The 12,914-nt window shown below is 39.4% G+C and overlaps 1 protein-coding gene across 4 annotated transcripts in view; it reads left to right on the forward strand.

The window, feature by feature from the left end:
• The first annotated feature begins 74 nt into the window (after positions 1-74).
• RAD54B (RAD54 homolog B) overlaps positions 75-12,914 on the forward strand; it is a 68,719-nt gene continuing 55,879 nt past the window's right edge. For 3 of the 4 annotated variants that reach the window (XM_054193616.1, XM_054193618.1, XM_054193620.1), the window contains exons 1-3: positions 75-283; positions 3,175-3,326; positions 3,974-4,148. In XM_054193616.1, coding sequence (XP_054049591.1) covers positions 3,189-3,326; positions 3,974-4,148 — 313 coding nt within the window. In that variant the 5' untranslated portion in view covers positions 75-283; positions 3,175-3,188. The remainder of the gene's footprint in view (positions 284-3,174; positions 3,327-3,973; positions 4,149-12,914) is intronic. The other variant, XM_054193617.1, reaches the window with a different exon arrangement.

A 12,914-nucleotide genomic window follows, 5' to 3' on the forward strand; every position in this document is an offset into this window, starting at 1 on the left:
CGCCATGCTGTGTGTGGCGTTACGGCCTCGCGCATGCTCCTCGCGCCGACCCGCAGGCCGGCACTCCGCAGGCGCCCCGCGGGGCTCCCCCGCGCGGAGGGGCTCGGGCATGCGCAGTGGGGGAAACACCCCCCGCCCCGCCCGGCCCCGGAGCATGCGCCATGGGCGGGGGGCGCGGCGCAGGGCGCATGCGCGGGGCCGCCAGCGGGCTGACGGGAGCCGGCGGCGGGACAATTGAGTGCCCGGGAGGCGGCGGGGCTGAGGTGACGGCCGGGGGCCTGAGGTAACGGCTGGGTGCTGCGGGTTACCGGGTGGAAACGCCGCTGGCCTCACCTCGCGGGGAGCCGGCTGGGCGCCCCCAGCCCCTGTGGCATCCCCTCCCTCCCCGCGGCTGTTACCGGGCGGCTGAGGCGGGGTGGGCCGGGGTAACAGCAGAGGGTATAGCATTGCTTTTTGGGCCTGCTCCAAATCCTTGCTCGTCTGAGGTGGTTTTTCCACCAATGCTGATATCCGAGGCGATGCACTCGCTGCCTGCGGTTTAACTGAGTGAAAGTTAATCCTGTGTCGCGTCTTTATAGTTGCCTGCAAATAATTTAGCCCGGTCATCTGCTCCCGGAATGTCTCTTCAATTGTTCGGGACAGCAGCCTGTTAAATTTGTGCTAAAATGGCTAATGTAGCTGCCTTTAACAGAAGTCCATGCATGCTGCGTTGAGTTGCACGTGTAAAATTCTGAAATACTCTTTGTATATGTGTTTCATTTTAATACAGCTGTTAAGATATCTTTAAGGAGAAAAATTCAATGCGTGCAAAACCAGATGTGTTCATGAGACGTTTTAGGATGTGGTTTCATGGTATGCTTAATTTGGTCAAGCTAATAAACGGTAGGAGCAGTGCTTTTCTTGTTACCTGCACCTGTTTCACTGCAACCATATCTAATGGTATTGCAAGTAGAGGGTGATTGAACATACTGGTGTCTGTCTCAGAGGAAAGGGCATATTTGCTTGTGAAATGTTTTAGCTGTAATGTGGAGCTATACCTTGCCCTTGCCACACCTGCTCTGATCCTATCTAAAAGATCTAGCAGTTGTTGCACTTCCATAATGTCCCTTTTTCTATATAGTACTGTAAAAACACAAAATATAACCCTTTTATTAATTTTTTTTGGATTTTATATTTTTATTATATTTTATAAAAGTTTATATTTTGAAGACAGAGAGAGATATATGTATTGCTGGAAGTAATATTGCATTTTAAAAAACACAACCTCCTAACAATTTTTGTAGCTGCAAGTAGGTAATACTGGTAATACTCTTACATGTTCTTAAATTTAACATCAGTGAAGTTACTGAGTTATCAAGGGCCTTATCTTCAAATTTCTTACTAATTTGCAAATCTCTTAATAAGTCTGTTTTTGTGGTTTAAGACCAAATGACAATGCAAAGTCCAAATGGATTTGGAAACCAAAACACTATAATCACAGATACAAGCAATCTATGAATCGCACAACTCCCCTGTTCCACGGGAGATGCGACAAGCTCTAGAAATGAAGTGGGCAGGGTTAGTGTAGCGGTTCAGCCATGCTACGCGTAGTCCTCGTGTAGAGTCGTGGTGCGTCCTGGGTTGTCTTTCCAAGTGTCACCATGCATTCATTAGATTTGGTAGAGAACTTGGTCAAATTCACAGGGCACCTGAAGCTGGCTGGGGTCAGTGCTGGCACTCACAGTCTGCTCCTCTGGAAGGTTCCTGACGCCTTTGCAACTTTCACAGGGACTATCAGTTGTTTACACTGCAGGTACTCCTGTTACAATAACCACGCTACTCCCTTATTGCATAGGGTTAACTAAAGTTCATATGCTAACACTGTTGTCGAGTAGGCCTAAGGTGTGAACTGCTGTTGACATAGCTAGAGACCTCTTTCCTTGTATTTTTAATAATAGCCATCATGGAAGTGACAACAGTTCAGGCCATTTTGCTATTAGGGTTTACATCTAGTAACAGCATCATATATATGCTAATTGTACAGATATGAAGGAGATAGCAGTACTCACATTAGTGTCTGCATGTTTGCAAAGTGTTTTGACAATACTCCATTACTACTTCTGTGGAAATCTTGGAGAGAAAGGTTGTTGTGCCTTAGTAAGCCACTGGAGTGCAGAGTAGGGTCAAAAAAGTGCAGAAACACACTGGCTGTTGCAATAGGATGAAAACGTGCTTTCAAGATGGTAGAGGTGTAGAGAAGTTTGTGTCTGCAATCTGTATTATGGTTTCTTTTTACCTAATAGTTGGGGGGGAATAAATAGTCCACGTATGAATGGAGAATTAAACCAAAGTATGTTCCATAAATTGCTGTACTGTGCTTGTCTTCATCATTCCAGCTGCTGGGTTATTCTATTGGAATTTTCTTTTCTTGTTTTGTTTCTACTACTTTGAAGTATTAAGATTGTAACTTGTTATCCTAGTGGTTGCAACTATGCTTTCTCATACTAACACTGATGTATGCTCAGTCTTGTCCTGAGGTTGTTTAGGGGAATAATGGTCTTATATTTTGAGGGAAAAACCTATAGTACATTCCTTCCGCTGTTCAAGTGGACATAACATGGAGTGATAATTTCCACTGTAATTTTGAGATAATTTTCTGATGAATTCTAATCTTACTATAGTGAATCTGAATGACCAATATAATTGACTGTTTAATGCAAAATACTACTCACAGATATGAAAAATACCTTCAACATTCATTGTTTATGGTGCAGTAATAATGGGCTTCTCAAAATTACATTTTAAGTGTTTAGAATAGTTAGTTCTGTTTCAAATTGTCTTTCTTTTTATACTGGTGTAAGTTTATTAAGCAGCCCTACATTGCACCTCTCCAGAGCATTTCTTGATATCAAGAACTGCATTATTGGCTTTTCAAATGGAAAAGGAAGAGTTCAACTGCAGGATTTGCTGTAGTCAACCTTTCTTAGTACTTACAATGCATTGCAATGATACTTTGTCTTAAATTGTATTATGCTTGTGAATTAAGATTATTCTTTGAAAATTTTTTATGCTATCTTTTATTTTGATTTCAAATAGTGCTTATATTGTTATCTATGGATATATTTTTATACTTAAAGCCTATTCTGACTACAGTTGTCTTTATCTGCTTCCTTCCTTCCTCTCCACCCTCCACAGCAGTACAACTAAACATGAGACGATCAGCAGCTCCAAGTCAAGTGCTAGGAAATGTAGCCAAAAAGCCAAGGTTTATACCACCAGGAAAAAGTATCACAGTTTGTCTCAAGAATGAAACCAAGGAGGTGGACCAAGAAATGAAATTAAAGGAGGTAAACTGAACAGTGCACTAAAAAGTATATTTGTTTGTACACCATTGTTACTAAAAGATAGCATCTGAGCTCACCACAAACAACCTCTACTTAAATAATCAGTCTGTCAGAATAGATTTTGATACCTTTGCTCTTACTACATTTAATTGTGCTGCTTAGGTAGGTTTCTCTTACTCTGTGAAGTGGATAAAGAAAAATGTTTTTCAAGTAAATAAAAGTAGAGTCAGTATTGAGCCCAAATACAATTCTCAGTGTAGCTGAGGTATGGATTGCATCCTGGGCTGGATTCGAATGTTTGAAATGCCTGGGCAAAAGCAGTTAAAAACCAAAGATACTTAGTAATGAAATGTCAGTACACCGAATTGCAGTTTTGCTGCAAGGAACTTTCTCTGAAACCTTGAATATCAACCAAAAAAAGCATCACAATTTTTATTGATTTTATCTGCTTGCACAAGTGGTGTTTGGTGTTGTGTGCATCTGCTTTTTGTTGTGAACACTGGGATGCATATATTTGTGTAAGGATGCATGTATTTATGTACATAGTTTGATAATGAGTATGTGTTAAGAGCCCTTCTCATCGTTCTTTTCTCCATTTCTCTTTGTATGCATGACTGAAACACTATTGTGAACTTGTTTCTCTTTTGCAGATAGATGAGAAAGATGGAAGTGCTTCATTGCTTTCTAAAATATATGGACAAAATCAAAATGGAAATTTTACACAGTCTGTGGAGTCAATTGGGAAAGTAAAGCCTACAAAAGCATGTTTCAGCATTAGTAAGTGTAGCAAGATGGAAATGAAAACACTAAACGTGCCCAAAGCTGGTAAGATGCTCTTTCTTATTTACTGCCGTGTATCATACAAATATTTTAAAGCTTATGAATGATATGCTACTTACTAAACTTTTATGAATTATTAATATATGGGTCATGCAATGGTGGCATTATTTGGTCTTCTCCTGGGTAGAGAGTGAAAGAAACAAACATTAAATTATTTTTTTAAAATAGAAAAGGAAAAAAAGTTGATGTTTTAGAAGCCAGTTGGTAGTGATGCTATTCAGGTGTGTGTCTTCCAGAGGAGTACTTTCGTCAACTCAGAGCAATATCAAGACTTTAGTCTAGTCCAGAGTGATATCACGATGAGAGTCAAGATACAACACTTTTCCACTATTTAGGGTAATTTGGAGATATTGTTGACCTCATGCAGAGAATGCTAACTGTTCTGAGCGGATTCACTTTTTTCAGAATTGCTGAGGGTTTCTTTTCTTCAGTGCAAGATCTGAGCTGTTTTCTTCAGTGTCTCCAGTGGGCACTCAAGGTTCAAGCATGGGCTGCTAATTCTAGTGTAGCATCAGAGCAGGACTGGCTCTGTTCATTCATGTGTGCCCAGGTGGCCAAGAAGGCCAACAGCATTCTGGCTTGTATCAGGAATAGCGTGGCCAGCAGGAGCAGGGAAGTGATCGTGCCTCTGTACTCGGCACTGGTGAGGCCTCACTTTGAGTGCTGTGTTCAGTTCTGGGCCCCTCTGTACCAGAGGGACACTGAAGTGCTGGAGCGTGTCCAGAGGAGAGCTACCAGGCTGGTGAGGGGTCTGGAGACCAGGTCATATGAGGAGAGGCTGAGGGAGCTGGGCATGTTTAGCTTGGAGAAGAGGAGGCTGAGGGGAGACCTCATTGCCCTGTACAACTACCTGAAAGGAGGTTGGAGAGAGGTGGGTGTTGGCCTCTTCTCCCAGGTGAATAATGACAGGAGCAGAGGAAATGGTCTGAAGTTGTGGGAGGGGAGGTTTAGATTGGATATTAGGAAGAATTACTTTACTGAAAGAGTGGTCAGGCACTGGAACAGCCTGCCCAGGGAGGTGGTGGAGTCACCATCCCTAGAGGTATTTAAGAAAAGTGTAGATTTGGCACTTCAGGGCTTGCTCTAGTGACAGAGATTGTAGGTTTTTTGGTTGGTTTTTTTTTTTTTTGTGCGTGTGTATGGTTGGACTTGATGATCTCAAAGGTCCTTTCCAACCATGAAGATTCTATCATTCTATGTGTGTGCACTTATTCATTTGTTACCCCGGTAATGAATATTACTTAGAAAAGCTAAGTGGTAAGCACTGCAAAGACACTGAAGTGTCTGAACTGTAGCAAATGCACTTTGATGGACCTGAGCGACTCTGTAGGGTTGGTTGAGTGTCTTCATTTTCCGCTCTGTGTGCCCTGACCACAGCTATAGTGCAGGGATGCTCTGCGTTGTGCGAATGCAGGTGTACAACCTCAGAAGCTGAGTGCATTTTGAAGTCATTGCACTTGAACTGGGTTACTAACATTGCTGCATGAAATTACTCCTCTTGGAGCTAGCTCAGACATTTCAACATCTGTCTTACTGTTAATTCACTGTTGTTTCCTCCTAATTAATTACATTGATAATGATCTTTCTCTTTGTTTTAGGGTTCATTTAATTGATAATATTTTGTGTAACAAGTGGAGTTTTAAAAGAGCATTTTGTGACCGTGTATTACCTTGATTCCATAATGGTTGGAATTATAATTCAGAAGGCTTTAACAAAGTTATATTTAATTTTGTTTGTGATAAGAGCTGCTAAATCTGGAAGCCCGACAGAAGCAAAGCTTCATGTCCCGATGTCCAGCCAATAGTGAGGCTGAGCAGGTATTCCTAATACGCACGCATATGTACGATACATATAAACATATACACATAGCTGCTAACATAGGCCAATGCAGACAGAGAACACAGCATTCATAAGTTGTGGATGTCACTTCCCTGGAAGTGTTCAAGACCAGGCTGGATGGGACTTTGAGCAGCCTGGTCTAGTGGGAGGTGTCCCTGCCCATGGCAGGGGGGTTGGAACTAGATGGTCTTTAAGGTCCCTTCCAACTCTAACTATTCTATGACTCAGGCAAACGCAAGCAGCGCCAATGGACACATCCTCTTCCCCTCTCTGTCTGATCAGGGTGAAAGCCTGTTTGTAGAAAATAAATGACTATATGTATATCTATATATAGATACACACACAGAGAATGTAGATCCCTCCAGTAACTGATCTTACGCATTCAGTCTATTCAGTAGCTGGCTCTTTGATTTGTTGGACACCCCAGCTGTGGGCACATGGACATATGAACCACAAAGTCCAGTTGCTGGTCCTCAGATCTGCACTCCCGTAGGTAAAAACACAGTACAGGTCCCTCCAGTAATTGACCTTAGACGCTTGGTCTACTTAGTGGTGGGCTCCTGGATCCACTGGTCTCCCAGTTGCCTTGTGCACAAGAGATGCTTGCATACAAACGTCTCTCTGGTAGCTAGACTTACCAGTAATCAGCCTCCAGATATCCTGGTCTCTTCAGTAACTCACTTGAACTTCCTGGTCCCTTCAGTAGCCAACTCCTAGACCCTCTGGTCTCTCCAATATCTGTCCTGGACTCATGGTTGCTCCAATACTTGGTTCCCAGTCCTCTTATCCTACTTGCCAGCTAGTCCAGGTTAGTGTTTGCTAGCGATCACACACTGACACGTACCCAGGCAGTGTGCGTGGGCTCTGGCCTCTCTGCTTGCTGCCACATTAGGTACCTGGGCCCTATAACCTGTGTGTGGTGCAGCTCCAGCTGCTGGCAAGTACACTTCTATACACACTTATGCATGCAGCATAGAGTCCCTTCATCCAGGAAAATGTTTAGAAATGTAGTTTAATAAGGAGATGGGACAGGCTGTAGCAATAGGGTGCTGGTCAAGCATACTCACCAGTCACCTGTTTAAAGGTGGCTGCTTTTATCCTTTTATTTTCCTGTGCTTGTTCCTCCCTGAACCACCTTCATCTGTCCCTTTTGCTTGTCCTTGTTTTTTTTTTTTTTTTTTCCTTCAAAAACTTCGTTATAAGCCTTGTGCAATCTCCAGGTGCCCTTTTTTTTAGCAATTTATGAGTTCCAGGCCCCAGGAGGCAGCAACTCCTTTCATTCTATAAGGTGCTCTGAAGAGCCCTTCCCATTGACCCTTCTTGTTGGGTTTCACCCTCAGAAAATGGGGGTTGATCAGTTACCTGTGATATCCCTGACGGGATGCTGCCATTATCGTGTTATGTGACCCAGAGTACATGCATTCTGTTTGGCAGACCTAATGCGTGAAAATTCAGCCTCCCTGTATGTCTTAAGTCCTTCTGGTCTTATTGCTTTTGCGTTTATCTGCTGCGTGGTGTAACTTCCAGTTCTTCTGATGAAGCTCGTCCTTGCCGAAAATTTTCAGTGTGTACGGGACAAGCTGTTTGAGTGGTCCCACTTCCCTATAGGTACATCTGCAAAAATTTGTGTCTGCTGGTTCTGTCTAGCAGTGCATTTGAAAGATAACTAGTGGATTTATTTCCAAAATAATCTGGGAAATTGGCATTCTTTCCAACAACAAATGTTGTGAAGTGGAAAAGATACTAAATGCTTTTTCAGTATGATGAATTCCGGGTGCAGCTGATATGGGTTCTCTGTGATGACTTCAGAAAAATAACCAAAAAGTTGTGGAGTGAGACTGGGTGAGCTGTTTCTGTTGATGTTGTGCTGATACCTTTCTGAGTGACTGAACCAGCCATTTTGCGCCAAAGTTTTTATATGTCTGTAGAATGGAGCTAACCCTGCAAGTCTTTGTAAAGCTACAATGAAATGTGGGGGGGGGGGAAAAAAAGGATATCTAACCATCAGGCCATCAGGTTCACTGGTGATGTGTGAGGTTCACTGTACTGTGAAAACAATCCTGCATTGAGGTTCTGTTAAATCATAAGTAATTTCTTAATAACTTAGATTTTTCCAAGACAGCTTCTGTCCTTTACATCACTTTTTTCTGCTATTCATTACGGCTAATATAGCAATTACATAGATTGTATAAACCATAACCTCCTTTGTAGTGTGAAATGAAGTTGTTTTGTCAAAGCTGTTTTTGGTATGAAATTCAGAAGTAATGGAAACCAGGTGTGAAAGCCACAGACAGTTTGGGGTTTTATTGTTATTAATATTGTAATGGAATTATATCTGACTGCCAGTCTCTGCAGACAAAGATGACTTCTCTGTTAAAGGGACATTAAAATAATTTAAAGATTGAAAATGTTTGTGTGTATGCATTATTTTGGTTTATTGTCTCCGTATCATTTAATGCAGATGGTAAACTGTTTGTTGGCTTTATATCACGCTTAAAGCTCCTGTGTTTGGGTTTCCAGTGCAGCAGTGGAATGTGTAAATAAATACCCCATTTTCCATTGAAATTCTTGTGAAACACCTGTGGACCATTGGACAACTGTGCTGTTCATAAAGCTAATCTTTCTGAAACCCAGCCCTGAAAATGCTGCACATTCTTTCAAAAAAACTTGCTATCTGACACATGGTGTCCATTTCCTGGAGTAGACAAGTAAGGATATGATTAGATAGCATCAATCTAAAAATCATAGCATATCTGCCTTAAAAAAACCCCTTGCTTTTCTAGGCTTCTATTCAAAATAATCTTTTTCCTAAAATTTCACTAATAAAAGTGAAGTGTAAGGGACTCTGAAATTCTATGAGATAAGGTATTTCTAAAGACATTTTAATAAGACTGTAGCGACTGTTGTTGAGCGAAACATACCTATACGTTGTAATTTTAAGACAGTTTGAACCGTAAGATATTGAACACGCCGTTCAACAGGCCTTTTACTGATTATGATTGTGAGTTGTGAATAGTGGAAAATTATGTTTTTCCATAAATACATATCTTTGTAGAAAAATGAACTTTACTGCTGTTTTATGAATCAGTGTTTGCCTGTTTTTTAAGAGGCAAAGAGCACAGCAATATCTCTGGTACTTTTGTTGTGTATTAAGAATATAGTACTTGTTGACAGTAATAATGGATGTGTAGGTAATGTATTTGACATTGTCAGTAGTGCTTTTTCTCACATGCTTCCAGAGAATACTATCAGATAAGTCTCCACGCTCTTTAAAAATTAAAGTTACTTTAATATTCCTAAACTATTTAATAGTAATTGAAAACAAAATCATAAATGTGTTTGGAAGGATATTATTGCAGCTCTTAAAAGTGCTTGGTTTGTACTTGTCCACACTATAGTCTGAGGACCTATAAATAGTAACAAAAAAATACAAATAATTTGAAGGAACAATGGACAGGCAGATCTCTGAACTATACTTAGTATTGCCTTAGCGTTGCTAGTAAGCAGGATTGGCCAGAACAGAGGGTTTTACCTACGTTGCCTTCTTCAACTTAACTTTTTTAATTTATATTTTTTATGTATATAAAACATACATAAAAAAATTTAATTTATGCTTATTATCTGAGTTTACAGCTTATTTTCTGTTGGTATTTTTAATCTAGGAGAATGTTGCTGTGTTTTGTCCTTTGAGCTTACTATATTGTGTGTAGAAATGAACAGCTATTTCACCTGCATATATAGACACAACATTCTAGTTGGACTGAAATTTCATTATTTGAACCTGATTTAGATTAATAGAAAAGCTGGATATAGAGTTTTATTCTGTTACAGCTCACCTCCTGTTTGGTTTTTGGTTCAGGAGTACTTTTTTTCATCCATCACTAACATCTGTTAATGTGTCTTCCAAGAGGAACTCTGTCAGAAGTCAGAGTCAAATACTATCTTTGAGCTAACAATGAAGACAGATTGTAACTGTACTTCATAACAGGGTTAATGCGTTCACCCTAGGTCTCTTGACAGATGTTTTTGAATGTTTTTCATGCCTATGATATTAACTGTATTAATTATTTGCAGTTTTGAATATATTTTCTCGATCTTCTTTGGAATGTTAATGTTTACTAGTACATTGGTCTAAAAAGTTTAGATTTTTTGCTCATTTAAGTGAGTTTTCTTTTTATAATAGGAATGGTTGTCTCCTTCAGCTTTCTAGAACATTGTTACAGGTTAGTCTGATACCTTCTGTCACTTGATATGAATAAAAGCCCAATTAATTTGAATATTATAAGCGAAATCTACTTTTCATTCAGTTATGACAGTACCAATCTATTGCCTATCACTTTCAATCAGAGGATTAAAAAATGTTATTTTCAGGATTTGTCATATTGTTTGATTTCAGTCTAACTGCCTACTTTTGGTTTATAGATAACACAGCTAAAAACATTCAGACCTGACATCTAATAATGGAGGTTATTATTGGTAGAATTAATTGGATATCTGCAAGAGTAGAAGTATTAATTGTAACTTCTGCTAATGCATTCATTTCTATTATTGTACTTCACAGATTGAACTGGAAAACATATTCCAGTCAGGAGTATTTTCACCGCCTGTCTATTTTAGTGGTGGAGCTGCATGTAGAGCTGCAGTACAGTAGGCCCTTCAAATGTTTTTATAAACAGTTGGTAAAGCAGTTAACTCTTTGGGTAAAAGATATTGCATAAACATCTGTAGCTCTTAATAATTACCAAGGACACCTTAGTACAACTAAGGTGTTACTGGATGCCTGAGTGCAAATAATTTATTACTGCATTGTTTGCAAGTTAGACTGTAGAAGTTTGTAAATTTTGTTATAATTTCTTCTTTGAAGTAGTATCAAATTACTTTGCTAGCTCTTTATTATTTAAAATTACCTCCTCCTCTCTGCAATGTTATAGACAGAACAGTTTATAATAGTTAATAGACAAATTCATAGACAAGCTGTTTCTCAGTTCAGGATAGTTTAACTGTTTAAGTGTCATCTGTATTTGTTTGATCAGTTCATTGATTAGTTAAGAAAACTAGATGATGTAAATGTATCAGAAGAGAAATTGTCCATATCTCTGATCTGGCACTGGTTCCAGAAGTGTTCATTTATACATCAATCATATGTACACATACACGCAAATTTCCACCTATTGGCCCAGTACCCCACTGCCCAGCGGTCAACGTGTTGCAGGTAGACTTCTTACTGAGACTTCTGTGATTTAGTCCTAGATGGCTTGCATTTTCTGGTCTGCACCTTAGGGACTCTCTGGCATCTCCTGAGGACAACACCTTTTGCTTAGTGCTCTTCCTTGGGATGTGAGATGATGTCTTCTACTCTGCTGGTATAACACCTTCCCTGTACGCTCAGAGTTCCCCTTGGCTGTGGTCATGCATGGTTTATAGTTATGCATGGAGATGGTATGATAGCAAAGCAGGGAACAGCGTTTTAGCAAAGTAACTTTACTACTGTAGTCTTAAAGTGTTCAAAGCTCTCAGGACTTAAAAAAAAAATAAAAAATGAGAGGTTCTTTAGTCTGACATTGCTCGTTCTCATGACTCTTCAGGGGGTTTTGGGGTTGGTTTTTTTTTTCCTTTTTTTTTTCCCCTTCTTCTTCCTATAGATTCATCACCTTCTGTGTGGTAGTGACTAGAACTCTGCACCAAGCATAACACTGTCCTCAAGGGCTTCTGTTTCTGTGCTCAGAAGCACAAAATGTAGAAGCCATGAATTCCCTACCTCTTCAGTTTTAAAGTTTATCAGAGGAGAAACCATTACTGGCTGCTGTAAAACAAATCCAGACTTGCATAATTCTAGTGTGATATTTCCACAGTTAGTACAACATAATTTATAATTTGATATGATCATATCTCGCTGTCATGTGAATAACTAGACTTTATGTAATGATAGATGATATAACCAGGATATTCACACATTTGAGAAAAGAGCAGTGAATTGACAGCGAATTATACCTTTTGTTTGTCCTACTTAAGTGTGCTCCGATACGTGTATTTGAACTAATGGAGACAATACAGGGAAGGAAACCATAAATCAGAAGGGTATTACATGGTCAGAGACTAAAGAAAATAAAAAATAAAGAAAACCAGAGTCATATTAGATTTAAGATATTCAACATTTTCCAAAAAGTTAGAGGAATTAAAGTGAATGTTTTGCAGCAGTAACTTGCCTACTGAATGGAACTGTCGTTACTTCTTTACAATGAAAAAAATATAAATTGCTAGGTTCTTTACTTTTGAGTAGTAATATATCTGCTATTGAAGAGAGCTGTGCTGCATGTAAAGATAATAATCTTTTATGCATTTTTCTTTAACTTGTTAAGTTACTGAAAATTAAAACTTCTAAACAAGAAAAAAAGACTTTAATACTTTTTCCTGTACAGAGACCTATTTTTGAAACTGTAGATATAAAGCAAACTCTCCTTTCCAAGGGGTGGTGGGGGATGTGTTGGGAAATGAACTTACTATCCCAATATATTTATTATAATTTAGCTCACAGGAGTTGCATGCAAACGTATGGCATATAGTCTGCAATATATAGAAAATGAAATTATCTAATACTGTAACTTTAAAAATGAGGAACTCTAGAAGATACTCTGTATAGCGACTGTTTTCAAGGATTCAGGTTTAGCAATAATAATTCTTTCAGTTTCCTCATTCATTCTGAGAGAAGTTGTACACATAGTTTCTTCTTACTTTCTTCTTGATCATCAAAATTTACTATCAGGCTGTGTCTGTCTATGGAGTGAAGATGGGCAAAAGAGAAATACATGGCTATTCTAAATTTCTTTTTTTCCTTTCCACTCTCCCACTCTTTGGAAAGTCCTAGTTCGGGGTATGGGGGTGGTTGGTTTATTGTTTGTTTTTTTTTTTTTT

The sequence above is a fragment of the Rissa tridactyla genome, chromosome 2, assembly GCF_028500815.1.
Source record: "Rissa tridactyla isolate bRisTri1 chromosome 2, bRisTri1.patW.cur.20221130, whole genome shotgun sequence".
Classification (NCBI taxonomy): Eukaryota; Metazoa; Chordata; class Aves; order Charadriiformes; family Laridae; genus Rissa; species Rissa tridactyla.